The following is a 13,300-nucleotide window of genomic DNA, read 5'->3' on the forward strand; positions in this document are numbered from 1 at the left end:
TTCCGCGCGCCGGAGAAGTCGCCCAAGGGAGTGGCACGTGTGGTTAATAAACGAAGAAGAAGCAGGCGACGGCCCCTGTGCCGGAGGATGGGATGGGAGTGGCATGGCGGATCTGGCGTTTTTTCCCTCTCTGTCCGGGTCCGTGAGACTCGTGCATTAACCACCAGCCTGTTCGGGGCAAGATCAGCTGTTTGGATTGCATGGCTGCTGCATGGCACGCTAGCCCGTGCTGCGAGCTTATTTGATTGACTTTGTGCCGCTGCACGACCTCGATCTCGCCTACCACCACCCCACTCTCACCATCTTCACCACCACCACCGCCCTCTCTCACCTCCAACAGCGCCTTTTTGTGATGCTGGGTTCTTCACGGAGCGACACCCATCCTCTCGCCGACATGTCCAAGTTCGAGGGCGTCGCCTGGAGCCGCGACTACGACCACACCGGCCACTACGATGGCGGCAGCTCGCCCACCACCGACAACTACCACGACCGCGACGTCTTCGGGCGCGAGGAAGGCCACGACATCAAGTACAAGACGCTGTCATGGCAGATTGTCTCCATCCTCATGATTGCCGAAATCGTCTCCAATGGCATGCTGTCCCTGCCCTCCTCGCTCGCCACCGTGGGCATGGTGCCTGGATTGATTCTGATCATCTTTCTGGGTATGTTTGCGGCGTACACGTCGGTGCTGCTGGTGCGCTTCAAGCTGCGACATCCTGAGGTGCACAACATGGGCGACGCGGGCAAGATCATGTTTGGTTTCGTTGGACGAGAGGTGTTTTCTTTCGGCACACTGCTCTTCGCCGTCTGCCTGGCTGGAGGACAGATGCTGTCGGGACAGATCGCATTGACGACACTGAGCGACCATGCGATCTGCAACATCTCTTTCACGGGCGTTTTCTGCGCGGCGACGTTCCTGTTGGCTCTCCCCCGGACGTTCGACAACCTCGGCTGGGTCTCCATCGCGAGTGTCGGAAGCATTCTGGTCGCTGGTATCGTGGGAATGGTTGGCGCGGGTATTCATCCAGTTCAAGACCGAGTTGTCGTTGCAGCCCGCTCGAGCGACTTCTTTACCGCATTCTTCTCCATCACCAACCCTGTCTTTGCATACTGTGGGCATTTCATGTGAGTAATAACTTCCGACAATCACGTTCGCAATTCTAACTGGCTTAGGTTCTTTGCTTTGATGTCCGAGATGAAGCGTCCTCAAGATGCGTAAGTCATTAGGAAAGAGCTATGACAAAGACCATGATCATTGACAAGGCTGTGTTTTTAGAATCAAGGCCGCCTATACCCTGCAAGGCTTCGCGACCAGCTACTACGCCATCTTCGCTGCCGTGACCTACGGCTTCATCGGTAGCGCGGTCCTCTCCCCATCCTTCTCCTCCCTCGAGATCGTTTGGTCGAAGGCCGCATACGGCATCGCACTGCCCAACCTGCTCATCGCCGGCTCTCTTTACATCCATACCGCGGCGAAGATCATCTTCATTCGACTCTTCAGACACTCACGGCATCTCCACGAACACACTCTCATCGGCTGGGGTGTGTGGGTTTTCCTCATCGCTCTCATGAGCGCCATCGCCTTCGTTCTCGCCGTCGGAGTTCCAATCTTCAACTACCTGATCGGCATCACTGCAGCACTCTTCGCTGCATGGTTCACCTACGGAATGTAAGTCCAAACCCACCCCTATTCTCTTCTTCCCCACTAACACTTCATCCCCAGCGCCGGTATGTTCTGGCTCCACGACGCCTACCACGACGGCGACGGCGTCCGGGAATGGTGGCGAAAACCCTTCAACACCTTCATGTCTGTCTTGACCATCGTCATCGGTCTTTTCATTTGCGTTGCGGGTCTCTATGTGACGATTCGCGCCATTGTGGAGGCGTATGCGGATGGGACGATTACGGCACCTTTCAGCTGTGGATGAGTCCATCTTGCGGGTGGCTTGTGTTTGTTTGTATGTGTGTTGTGTGTTATGTGTAGATGTTGATATGTGAGATAGATCGGACGCCAAGTCTACCAGATGCTCTATTCAAGATACTCCTCGAAATGTCGAATGTGTACTTCCCTGTGGAATTTCGACGTATGCTCAAGAAACTGGTACACACGCCTCAATTAGGGGAAACATCCATCCAGCTGTACACAGAGAGCTTGCTGCAGTCGCCACGCGCGGATGTCACAATTGCGGAAAGGTCTTATACGTAACAGATCAGGATGTAGTCTCCATCTGATCAACCAACTTGAAGAATCGATCACTCGCCTGTCAGACACTCAACAAGCCTTCTCAATTTCCCGATACGATGTCGATCGATCGAGTAACACTACACCCATCATTACGACGATCTGCTCCTGGGGTGTGGTGCAAGATCATCGAATCGATCCCCTTCATCGAAGGAGTTCCAATCGAGACGTCGAGAAAAGGCCTCATCGAGTCGACTACATACTTCCCATGCGATGATGTCCTCGACCATCGATCGATCGATCAAGCATTGCTACGGTGCCATATGCCAGGAGCAGAGCGAAGAACGGTCTGCCACGAACAGACCAGGAGGGAGACACGACAGATGCGCTAGAGAACTTGACTTTGACGGTAGGAGGGAGGGAGAGTCTCGAGGGCTTGGGCCGTCGTTACCGTTACATGGCGAACGGATTAGGCCATTCCAGGTCATAGAGTCGGTGTGGCGTTCGTTCAAGGCATGCTCAGCCATTGCTCTCAGCCGCTGACCACGTTCGTGGAACTTGCCAAGGGGAAATCTGGCTAGACGGCGAGAGTCAGATGATGCCTGGCTCGGGAGGTAAGTGCCTTTTCACCGCGCTAGTTTGAGCCGCATGTCGAGGCCAAGAGGCTATGCTGGAGACTCATAGGGTGGCCTCCGTTGCCACGATACGCTTCTTTGGCCAAAGTCATGCTGGAGGGTGGTCCGCCTTCCAAGATGGTGATCAGCCATCGTCTACGGTCGAGCCATCCGTGGCGATGTGGACGACTCGACCGAAACCCTCCGACGCCTGCAGACAAAGACGACATGAAGTCCCAAGAAACGTAGCGAGTGTCTTGCTGAGCAGAATCCGAATAGGGAGGGAAAGGCACATGCGGCGACTATAAAGGCAGCGCGAGAATCCCTACCGTGTTTGCATCGACAACTCGAGCAAAATTCCCTCAATCCTTGTATCACCAGCACGACTCCAAAGCGCTTGTTACAGATATGGCGAAAAACGCTGTGTTGGTTCCCCTCTTCCTGGCTACCGCCTGGGGCTCGACGATTGGAGAGAGAACCACCACATGCAGGACTGAAGGAGTTAGCATCATAGAAAGCAAGGCGATGTATGCACGCATTCCTGACATCTTTGCAGTTCGACAAACCCAACTCTTTGCTGGGACGACTCGTCCCCATCGCCCCTTTCGCCGGGGTGGGCACAGGCACGTACGACGAGTTGAAATATTCCGCCGCCGTGAGAATCGTACGTCCCCCACCAATTCCTACAGACCAAAGCCAAAGGACAACTGCGTACTAACACCCAAGCGCACCAGAACACCAACGACGTCCTCGCCCCGGGCGTCCAACCCAGGTCCGAACCCAACGTCGCCGTCCTCGGCACCGTCGGCACAACCCTCGACTACCTCTACAACCGCCTCTTCCGCGCCCTCGTGGGCATAACCTCCCTGCAACCCTCCACAACCATAACGCCCGTCGCCGGCAAACTGAAATCCTTCGACCTCAAATCCCTCTGGATCGCCTGCGGCACCACCGCCGCGCAGGCCGCGAGTCTCTCCCTGCCCTGCACGGTGGCTGTGACGGGCACGGATAGGTATGCGAGAGTTAAGTCGACGGAGACGATTGCGTTTGGGCCGGATCAGCTGTATAATTCTACGATGGGGTTGAAGGAGTTTGATGGGTGGAGTGAGATGGTGAGCGTCAGGATTACGGTTGTGGAGAGTGGGTTGCCGGCGGTGGGCGTGACGAATTTGTTTTTTGATGATTTGAGGTATTGTGCGCGGTATGTTTAGATGGGAAGGAGGGATGTGTTGGTAGAGGGGAGGAGATGGGGTAATGAATATGCACTGCTCGGGCTTTTGCTGGGAAATGTCTTTCTGCAATGACAATCCAGTTCAGCAAGCACAGTAGAATACATGTAGCACAGTCGGTCGAGACGAAGGATATGAAGTGCCAATGCTTCGAAGATATGGCTTGATGTTGAAGATGACTGAATGTTGTGAGGGAGCAATCGTGAGGTGAACGTTGAAGACTGTATCTCTTCGTTAATCGGTACGGCTGATTCAGCAGTCAATAACGAAATCGTTTTCACGTCGGTCGCGTCGCGCTTCAGGTGATCTCTTCTCCCATCTCCGCTCAATAACAAAACTCTTCCATCACCGCGGCATCACTGCAGTGCATTGGAAGTGGGCTTCGCACCCAGCATGAGCAAACATGTGGCGATACTGTGACATCTTTTCACATGCTGGGCCATTGGATGTCGAAGTGGAAACGTCGACCTGAGTTTCCATCACTGTGACATCATGAAGTGATTGAAGGTCTTCCTCCAAAAAGGTCAAGAACCAACATGAACACCTCTCGTTACCCTCTAAACCACTTCCTCTTTCCCTCTTAACCACACAGACCTCACCACCACCAACATGTCCGCCGAAAAACCCCAATTCGACATCGGCCACCAGCCCAACATCCAACACCAAACATTTCCGGGCTCCCAAGCCGACCTCGACCCAGCGCCCTCCGTAGCCCACGTCCCCAGCCCAGATGGCGGCTACAAACTCTACCAAGCCGCGGGCAAGCTGAAAGACAAGAAAGCCCTCATCACCGGCGGCGACTCCGGGATAGGGCGCTCAACCGCCGTCCTCTTCGCCATGGAGGGCGCCGACAGCTTCATCGCGTACCTCCCCGAAGAGCAGAAAGACGCCGAGGAGACGAAGGCGTTGGTGGAGAAGTACGGGCGGAAATGTTTCCTGTATCCAACGAATTTGAAAGAGCAAGGGAATTGCAAGAAGGTGGTGGAGGAGGCGGTGAAGCAGTTGGGCGCGATCAATGTGCTGTTCAACAACCACGCGTATCAGATGATGACGCAGGATATTTCGGAGATTAGTGAGGAGCAGTGGTTGCATACGTTTGATACGAACATTCATCGTGAGTTTTGCTTCCCCAAAATCTCCTCCCCCTCCCCCTTCTCGTTCTGTCCCGACTGACGTTTGATATCCAGCCTTCTTCTTCCTCTCCAAATACGCCCTCCCACACATGAAGAAAGGCGACACAATCATCAACAACGCCTCCGTCAACGCCTACATCGGCCGCCCGGATCTCCTCGACTACACCTCCACCAAGGGCGCCATCGTGTCCTTCACCCGCGGCCTCTCGAACCAGTTCGTCGGCAAGGGCATCCGCGTCAATGCCGTCGCTCCGGGCCCCGTGTGGACGCCGCTGATCCCTTCGACGATGACGGATGAGGCGATCAAGCAGTTTACGAGTCCGATGGGGAGGCCTGGGCAGCCGAGTGAGATTGCGACGTGTGTGGTGTTTTTGGCGAGTACGGATAGTAGTCAGATTAGTGGGCAGACGATACATTGTAATGGTGGTGTTATTGTCAATGGGTAAGAGAGGTCGATATAGCTTTGCGTGAAATGAGGAGTATGAGCGAGAGCATGTATAGATGAGATGAAACGAAGGAGAAACATGTCAATTGGTCAATCTCGCATCTGCTTGATTTCACTTGCTATGTATTACAGTTTCATGTTATTCGTCTGATGTTTGGAAGTCCCCTTCATCCATCTCACGCTCCTCCATCGCCAGCGATAAGAGAGACGCTGACGTTGTTGTAGTAGCTCACCCCTTGCATCTCTTCCACTTCAAAAGCAAAGACAAAGACAAAAAACGCCCGTTCTCGTACAATCCCCTGGCCGGCATCCTACCAGGCTTTGGCCGGCCCTCCTCTCAAAGGTGTGTAAAGTAAATATCTCTACTTCGCCTCCTTCAAATCCTCCTCCTCAACCGAACCCATGGTATCAGCGGACGAGCTCGTCGTCGACATCTTCTCCAGCTCGGCCTGGTCCGGGCCGTGGAGGTCCTCGTCGTACTCGACGACTTCCGGGTCGAGGGACTCGAACTTGGTCTTGAAGACGGCGGCTTGCGACGTGCTGTTGCTGCGGCGCTTGGGCTTCATGGGGTTGTAGCTGTAGTCTTCGAGTTCGGACATGCCGGCTTGGCCCCTTGGAGAAGTGTTAGTTGCTGTGGTGTGGGGATGACGTAGGGTGGAATGTTGGATGTTGGAGGGCTTGAAGGTGAGGGTGAGGGTGAAGATGAAGGGGATGCTACAACTTACCAATTGCCCTTTCCGCCACCTTGCTTCTTGGTAGCGGTTGGACTGACGCCCTCGTGGCCGGACTTGCCAAAGTAGCGGGGGAGGTGCTCCTCAGGGGCGGCGGTGCCATTGGCGAGGCCGACGTGGTCGCGATCGGTAGCCTTGTGGGTGCGAGTCACTGGGAGGTGAGGCGTTAGTGTTGGAGTTTGAGGATAGTATGTGGATGAGGCATTGAGTGACTCTTATCAGATGTGATTCAGGTGTCAATCAGGCATTGGGCGGGAAGGTGTATACTCACTTGTTGGTAGATGAGGCTGTGGAAGGCTGAGAGGTGGTGTTGGTTGAAGGTGGTGAACAGTGTAGCCGTGTGATGTTGTTGTTGACGGTGTGTGGATGGAGGGGAGGAAAGGGATGAAGTGAAGTCGAGAGGTGGTGTTTTAAAGGGTCATGTCGTAAGCTCCTTCCCTTCCTCGTCGTAATGTCCAGCATCAGTCACGCGACTGCCGCACGGTTGCTCTTGCCGCAGCTCCCAAACAGACAAAGATGGCAGGCACCGATGTCGCTCCTTCCTGTACCTTGCAGCAATGGCATACCATTATTGATCTTATGATTCCGCTACTCTATCTGCTGCTCGCGCAATCCCATCCCGTTCAAGAGCGAAGGTGGTCTGTTCCAGCTCTCGTCAGGAGATTGGTCCGGCGAGGTGGAAGCACACGACACCAGCTTCAGCTTCAGCTCTCCGTGGCGGGGCAGCAGCACCAGCATGACTGTGCCCGTGCACCTCGACGACCGGCCCAGACGGCGCCTCTTTGGTTGTTCATCGGCTCTCCTTCTAACTCCTTCCAGCTCGTCTCGCCGCCGTCGTAGAACTGTTCCATCTCCTTCGCAGTCCGATAGCAGCTGCTTTGTTTGACGTCACAGGGCTTCCCATCTCATTCCACGCAATCGCCGGCCAATTGCGCGCCATCCCAGTCGATAACAGCTCCTTGTTGTGCTACCATGGCCGGACTCGTCGAGCTGCACGGCTCTTGATAAGCACGCCGTTTGCGATACGGCAGGTTTGGTTGTGTGTTACAGCTTCGGTGAGTGACATTGGTACCTGCATGTCTTGTTGAGGGATCGTCCCCCCGGGCGGCAGTTGAAGCGAAAGCTGGGGAAATTGGCGCTAGCCGAATCCTGTGACACGGTCTGTGCTGAGATGTTCACGAGATCATTTCGCTCCTCTCCATGAACATCAAATATTGGAATATCCATCCCCCACTAGCTCTTGCTGAAAGCTCTCGCTCCCAATGGTCTCGAGAGCTATATCACTCCTTGACCAAGAGCGTTCCAGAGCGGAGATAGTACTATCGGGCGTGAAGCGCGTACGACAACGTTTTCTATTCGACATCGCCGACCAACCCCAATCTCTCGTCACAATGGATCGCCACATTCTGTCGTTCTACGGCATGGGCATTGAGGACTTCATTAGCTACTCCCTTAATTGCAGCCTAAGGACGGAAAGCGTGGGAGCGGCTGAAATGTGGCCACGTCTATACTCCTTACCAACGTCAAATCGAGATTACGCTGCGCATCAATACAAGGTCTTTATACCTGCATCTTCGCAATGAGAGGATCGCTGAAATGTGAAGCTAAAGTGAGTTGATCGACATGGCTTTCAGGCTCTTGCCTGGAACTCTCAACGTTTGAAAGAACTAATTTTAGCTCTGTTCCCATTCTTACACTACATAACTTGCTAATACCTCTCCAGGTCTTTTGTAGAGCCTCCAGCACGACGGCTTAGATCCGATGCTGCAACCCCCGCGAAGTGATCCCAGTTCTATGGTCAAGATAGTCATCGGCCTCCCTCAGAGTCCCGCGAACATTGATACCGTTCGCCTTGGACCACCAGTACTCATTGTATTCCTTCTCCACCGCATCCGCCACGTCTCCCATCGTAACGAATCCCATCCGCTCTTCACCAAAACCCTCCTTGTTGTTGTCAGACTCCTTCAGAGAGCTGAACCACATGAGCATCTGCGTGCGAAACGGTGGTAGCTGCTCCTTTGCCACCAGCATCTTCCTCCAGGATGCGTCGCGCTTTGCCAGATTGATGATATAGTTCTTCTCGGGCAGGGAGAACTGCATCTCGCGATAGCGGTACAACGTCAACTCTCCGTCCTCCAGGTTCTCGTGCATCAGACGCCTGTGGCCATACATGGCGTGGATGCCATCCGTGAACCCCTCTTGAATGGCAAGGCGGGGGAGGAAGATCGTGTCGCGAAGGATGTCGTTTAAAACAACGCCGTTGCTGCAGCCACGAGGTCTGGGGGACGACTTCACAGGAGCCTTGAGCATCATCCTCTCCTGGAGCTGTGGCGATTCTTGGATCGTGTCCCGGAATGCCATGGAGACTTTCTGGATGCGGAACAGCTGGAATTTGGGCAGGTGAGTGAGGATTTCCTCGAGAATCTCGACCGTACCGAGCGCCTTATGGCAGGCCTCGAACGCATTGTAGTCGACCATCTCGATGTCGTTGTATTGCCACGGCTGGCTGTCTTGTTGGGGTAGCGTAGCGATGCCTTTGTAGATGTCCTGCATGTTGGGGTTCGGAGTGGTGGCCATGCTGGGGTGTTTGTTGAGGGAAGAGTTTCGAAGAGGTTGTGGTGTATGGTGCGACCTCCAAGATCGAAGCAACATTATTTAAACGCGGCCAGAAGCGTCGCCGGCACACGACGCACGACACGAAGTCCAGTCACTGTTCGACGAGTGACTGGTTCGCGAGTAACAATGCCATTCACCAGGCCCAGTGCTGGTGCCCTCCTAGATGTCACTAGGATATATGTATATACGAAAATGTGTTCTGTTGAATATACACGACAATCCATTGAGTTCTCGACCGGGATATAGCTGATAGTGCCATGCGAATAGTGATTGCCGAACCCGACGGCTGGAGATCGATATCGAATCCTTCAGCAGAAGACGTAGCGGTTCATCAACAGCGAGAGATCACTGCAGATGCAAGTGCCATCCGATTAACCTCCATCCTCAGGCTCATACCCGAGACTTGCATCCAAGACAAAGCTGACAACGATATAAGCCAGACAATGAATTCCAACCTTCCGGCTCTTGTTTGTTCTCAAAGTCATTCATGCACTATCCGCAGCAGGGCGCGGAGGGGGTGGTAGATACGTGCAAACGTAAGGAGTATCATCAGCGCCCTCGTGCACCCAATACCCTTTCTTACATTCCTTGCTCCCATCAAGACCTCTCCAAAAACTCGGCCTGAAATCCCCAGTCCTCCCCCTCTCCCAATGCCTGTCCTTTCTCAGTTTCGAATGGATGCTAGAAACGAAGTAAACCTCAAACGTCTCCAGCCTCTCCATATTCTCCGCTAGACGATCCAGGGGTCGCAAGGCTTTGTCTTCCAGCCAGGGCATAAACTCCTCTACTGATGGGGCGGAACGAGCATCCGGGTCCGGCCAGAGATTATCCTGAAAGGCGATAGAGAGGTGCGTAACCCGAGGGAGTTCCTTAGGGAGATTTTCAAGAATCCTCGGGAGCCGTTCATGGAAAGGTACGCGATCGCCTTCATATCGTGCTACTCTCCAATCCAGCTTCAACTCCACCGCCCGGATCCGCGCAAGACGTTCCTGTGGGAAAAAGCTAGAAAGACTGGCGGCTAAAAGAGGCCGATCAACATGAAACGTGTTCGTCGAAAATAAGACGTCAAGACCCTCCACATACGCCTGCCGACAAGCCAGCAACCACCCTAAAACCCCTAAATGCAGCCCCGCGAGCCATTCCTCCGACCGCATCTTCTTCTCCTCATCAACGGGATAAGTAGCAGCGCACGAATCGTCCGCGACGCTGCGAAACCCACGGATATCCTTTGGCCCGAAGCGGTCATGTCGGCGACAGATTGTGCTGCAGAGTTTGGCTTGTCCTTGGGGGAGCTTGGGGGGCCAGCCACCGGGTGTATAATAGGGACGGGGAGGCGTTGTGTCGAAGAGGCTGAGGTGGATGGTTCGGGAGCCGAATGCTAGGGTTAGGATTTCGAGGCGGAGTTCGGGGCTGAGGGTTGTGAAGAAGTTTGAGGATGGTTGGGAGGTGAGTGGGGTGGCTGTTGAGGGATTGGGGGGTTGGGGGTTGGCCATTGTTTGGGTATTGAGTGTAATCGGAGTGTTGGTTGACGTAGAAACGACAAAGTAAATCTGGAAAAGGGTATGGAAGTATTTATACAGAGCTTTAAGGCCACGTTGAGGCCGAACCCCTGAATATAGATTTTGACTTCTCGTATTCGTGTTACGTACATATATCCCAAAGAGTGTCGAAAATGCGAAGTCTCGAGGAAAATGAGGCATCAAGATGGTATAAATGAAAATGACGAGAATGGCAGAGACTTCTACTGTAGATGATGTGCTGAAAATGGGCTTTACAGGCTTGCATTTACATCGGTGAGGTGGAAGAATCAGAAAGTAGTGGGTGTGAAGGCGTTAATGCTGGGAAATGTTTTTCGCAAAGGCTACACGTATTTCATAACTTCAATAGTATGTAAAAGAGTTTCGTGATCAGAGAGGATGAAGGGCAGGTGTGTACGTAGAAGGTGACTTCCTCCGTTCTTGCTCTGCTCTTCGCTCTCATTCATACAATTGTAAATTTCACACCAACCAATCTCTCTAAAGACGAATGACGCCTTGACCAGGTTTTGGAGGCTGATAAATAACGTCCCTCATCTGGTTCGGCAGCTTCGTGCCTTTGATTCTCCAGTCCCAATATCCATTGAGCACCGCTTCCACCGCATCGAGAAGTTCGCCAAGGGTGAAGTTACCGTCATGCGTCTTGCACTTGGCAGTCTTGTTCCAAGCACGTTGGTGAGAATGACGGTAAAGCATCGTCACCTTCGAGACGACGAGACCGATATTTGATCGGTGGACCAACATCTTGCGCCAAGACGCCTCCCGGCTTGCCAGCTTGATGCACTTATGCGTGACTGAAGCCGCCTGCTCGACGTCGTACTCTCTCCGGAATTCGCAATCGAGGCCCGAATGCTTCGCGAGATGGATGCTTTCGACGACGCCCTGTTCCACGGCCAGGCGGGGGCAGGAAGATGGAGCATGTGAGGAATGGGTCAATAGGGTTGCGATTGCATTCGTGCCTCACGCTGATACTCGGGTCCCTGCGGAGGGACATCTTCTTCTGACACGCATCAGACTCCTTGATAGTCTTGCGGAAAGTCTTCGAGGTCCGCTGAATCTTAAAGAGCGATATCATGGGTAATTTGGCGAAGATCTTCTCGAGCAGCTTTGCGTTATTCAGGACCCTGTGGCTTGCTTTCTTGAGCTGGCCTCCGGATCTCAGGGCTCGCTCCACTGGTTGTCTGGAAGTGGCAGCTGGAGTTCGAGAATTTGGAGCGGCGGCTCTAGCAGCTGTGGTTTGTGTAGCAGCAGTCCTGGAGGAGGTAGCATTTGAGGCGGCGGTCCTCGAAGTAGTGGGATTGTTGGAAGCGGTGGTCCTCGAAGCATTGGCAATGGAGGCTGTAGCCCTGGAAGCGGTGGCATTGGCGGCGGCAGTTCTGAAAGTGGTATCACTCACGTTGGCAGTCCTGGAAGTGGAGGCGGCAGTCCTGGAAGTAATAGCACTGGGGCCGCTAGCACTAGGAGCGGCGGCTCTTGGGACGGTAGTCTTTGGAGCCACAGGCCTGACAGGGCTAATCATCTTGATGTCTCCGTCGCTGTCGAGCTCGCTGACATCAATCATCTCCACATCGTCGTCCAACGCCATGACTTGTGGGATACTGAGGCGGTGTCGGTAGAGTTCGATGAGTTGATTGCTGCTACGGTGGCTTTCGAATGCAGTGATGCTGAGTGCGATCTGACCGAGTTGATTGGTATAGTAGAAATGACCGAGCTACAAGGCTCGAACGACTTCAACGCTTCTGGAGGTACAGACCCAGAGCCCGCTACGATTGAAGTCTTTGTCAGACAAGCTACTCTTCACTCGCTGCGGCTACCAAGTCCGTGAAGTCTCGCTTTGTCCATCACGAGGCTGCCAAGCCAGTCACTCGTCACGCGCTGCTTTATCCGGTACGCCTACATATCGTTGTGTACCAATCCATTCCGGATTGAGCAGAAGGCAACAGTCGCACAATTCGTGGAGACTCGCACCGAAAAGTTCTTCGAAGCCTACGCCAACGCCGTCAACACCCGTGCCTTCAGCGAATCTCCTCTAACAAAATGGTACGCTCCATCCATCGTAACCCGCAGTGAGACTCTCAAAGAATTCCACGGTGTCCAAGCTATGGCCGACTGGATGCGAGATCTCTTCATAGCCTTCGAGCGCATCAACCATATCCCTGAGACGTACCTAGAGTATCGGAATCCCGACGGGACGGTCACGGTGCATGCGACATTTCTGAGGCACTTTTGGTTGAAGGGAAATAAAGGGGAGGAGCCGGATTCGAATACGCCTGTTGCGTGGTTTGCGAAGGTGGAGCCGGCGGAGACAGAGGATGGTTACGATGGGTTGCACTGGAAGGAGTTGCAGTTGTTTTGGGATAAGACGAAGTTGGTGGAGTTGTTTGAGAAATTGCCGTCAGACAAGTAGATGTCGGCTGTTCAGAGATAGAGATTGCGTTGGTACATCGACATTTTTCGGCTACAATGTAGCCTCATCTTGCCATGAAAGCTTCGAGATCTTGTCACATGTCAGCGAGAGGCTTCGCATCCTTGTCACAAAGAGCCCAGTCAGCCTCCGTGAACTATGACAGATGAAACTCATCGTATGATACTCCCAAGACAAGCACCTGTCGCTGCCAAGAGGAAGCTTGCTCAATGAGGGCCAGTTCTTGAGCTGCAAGCCACCAAGTCCAGAGCGCACGAATGACAGCCTCTTCGAGTCCAGCTCCGCCACGAGGTAGAGATGGGTGGTGTGATCACTTTAGTATCTGTGTCGATATCAGTAAGATATCCCCTTGTTGTTGAGGTTAAGTAGGCATGCAATACCACCCAAGAA

General features: G+C 53.6%; 8 protein-coding genes across 8 annotated transcripts; 4 read left to right on the plus strand and 4 right to left on the minus strand.

Moving 5' to 3' along the window:
* Positions 1 to 352: 352 nt before the first annotated feature.
* On the plus strand, positions 353 to 1,928 carry M409DRAFT_70828 (uncharacterized protein; the record flags this gene model as incomplete). Its single annotated transcript, XM_033818914.1, has 4 exons — positions 353 to 1,125; positions 1,174 to 1,215; positions 1,277 to 1,669; positions 1,724 to 1,928. The coding sequence occupies 4 exons, from the start codon at positions 353 to 355 to the stop codon at positions 1,926 to 1,928; spliced, it is 1,413 nt and encodes a 470-aa protein (XP_033660672.1).
* Positions 1,929 to 3,204: 1,276 nt separating this feature from the next.
* Positions 3,205 to 4,007, plus strand: M409DRAFT_60551 (uncharacterized protein; the record flags this gene model as incomplete). The annotated part of the gene is made up of 2 exons (XM_033814517.1): positions 3,205 to 3,460; positions 3,523 to 4,007. 2 exons carry the CDS (start codon positions 3,205 to 3,207, stop codon positions 4,005 to 4,007), a joined length of 741 nt encoding a protein of 246 aa, XP_033660673.1.
* Positions 4,008 to 4,634: 627 nt separating this feature from the next.
* On the plus strand, positions 4,635 to 5,604 carry M409DRAFT_29785 (uncharacterized protein; the record flags this gene model as incomplete). Its single annotated transcript, XM_033809621.1, has 2 exons — positions 4,635 to 5,139; positions 5,213 to 5,604. The coding sequence occupies 2 exons, from the start codon at positions 4,635 to 4,637 to the stop codon at positions 5,602 to 5,604; spliced, it is 897 nt and encodes a 298-aa protein (XP_033660674.1).
* A 361-nt stretch (positions 5,605 to 5,965) lies between these two features.
* M409DRAFT_60553 (uncharacterized protein) lies at positions 5,966 to 6,903 on the minus strand (the record flags this gene model as incomplete). The annotated part of the gene is made up of 4 exons (XM_033814518.1): positions 5,966 to 6,215; positions 6,329 to 6,485; positions 6,606 to 6,621; positions 6,901 to 6,903. 4 exons carry the CDS (start codon positions 6,901 to 6,903, stop codon positions 5,966 to 5,968), a joined length of 426 nt encoding a protein of 141 aa, XP_033660675.1.
* A 1,183-nt stretch (positions 6,904 to 8,086) lies between these two features.
* M409DRAFT_60554 (uncharacterized protein) lies at positions 8,087 to 8,911 on the minus strand (the record flags this gene model as incomplete). Its single annotated transcript, XM_033814519.1, has 1 exon — positions 8,087 to 8,911. One exon carries the CDS (start codon positions 8,909 to 8,911, stop codon positions 8,087 to 8,089), a length of 825 nt encoding a protein of 274 aa, XP_033660676.1.
* Positions 8,912 to 9,435: 524 nt separating this feature from the next.
* On the minus strand, positions 9,436 to 10,443 carry M409DRAFT_29787 (uncharacterized protein; the record flags this gene model as incomplete). The annotated part of the gene is made up of 1 exon (XM_033809622.1): positions 9,436 to 10,443. The coding sequence occupies one exon, from the start codon at positions 10,441 to 10,443 to the stop codon at positions 9,436 to 9,438; it is 1,008 nt and encodes a 335-aa protein (XP_033660677.1).
* Positions 10,444 to 10,965: 522 nt separating this feature from the next.
* On the minus strand, positions 10,966 to 12,070 carry M409DRAFT_29788 (uncharacterized protein; the record flags this gene model as incomplete). Its single annotated transcript, XM_033809623.1, has 2 exons — positions 10,966 to 11,367; positions 11,450 to 12,070. 2 exons carry the CDS (start codon positions 12,068 to 12,070, stop codon positions 10,966 to 10,968), a joined length of 1,023 nt encoding a protein of 340 aa, XP_033660678.1.
* Positions 12,071 to 12,187: 117 nt separating this feature from the next.
* Positions 12,188 to 12,892, plus strand: M409DRAFT_29789 (uncharacterized protein; the record flags this gene model as incomplete). Its single annotated transcript, XM_033809624.1, has 2 exons — positions 12,188 to 12,265; positions 12,419 to 12,892. The coding sequence occupies 2 exons, from the start codon at positions 12,188 to 12,190 to the stop codon at positions 12,890 to 12,892; spliced, it is 552 nt and encodes a 183-aa protein (XP_033660679.1).
* Between the last annotated feature and the right edge of the window lie 408 nt (positions 12,893 to 13,300).

This window comes from Zasmidium cellare, assembly GCF_010093935.1.
Source record: "Zasmidium cellare ATCC 36951 unplaced genomic scaffold M409scaffold_55, whole genome shotgun sequence".
NCBI classification, from domain to species: domain Eukaryota; kingdom Fungi; phylum Ascomycota; class Dothideomycetes; order Mycosphaerellales; family Mycosphaerellaceae; genus Zasmidium; species Zasmidium cellare.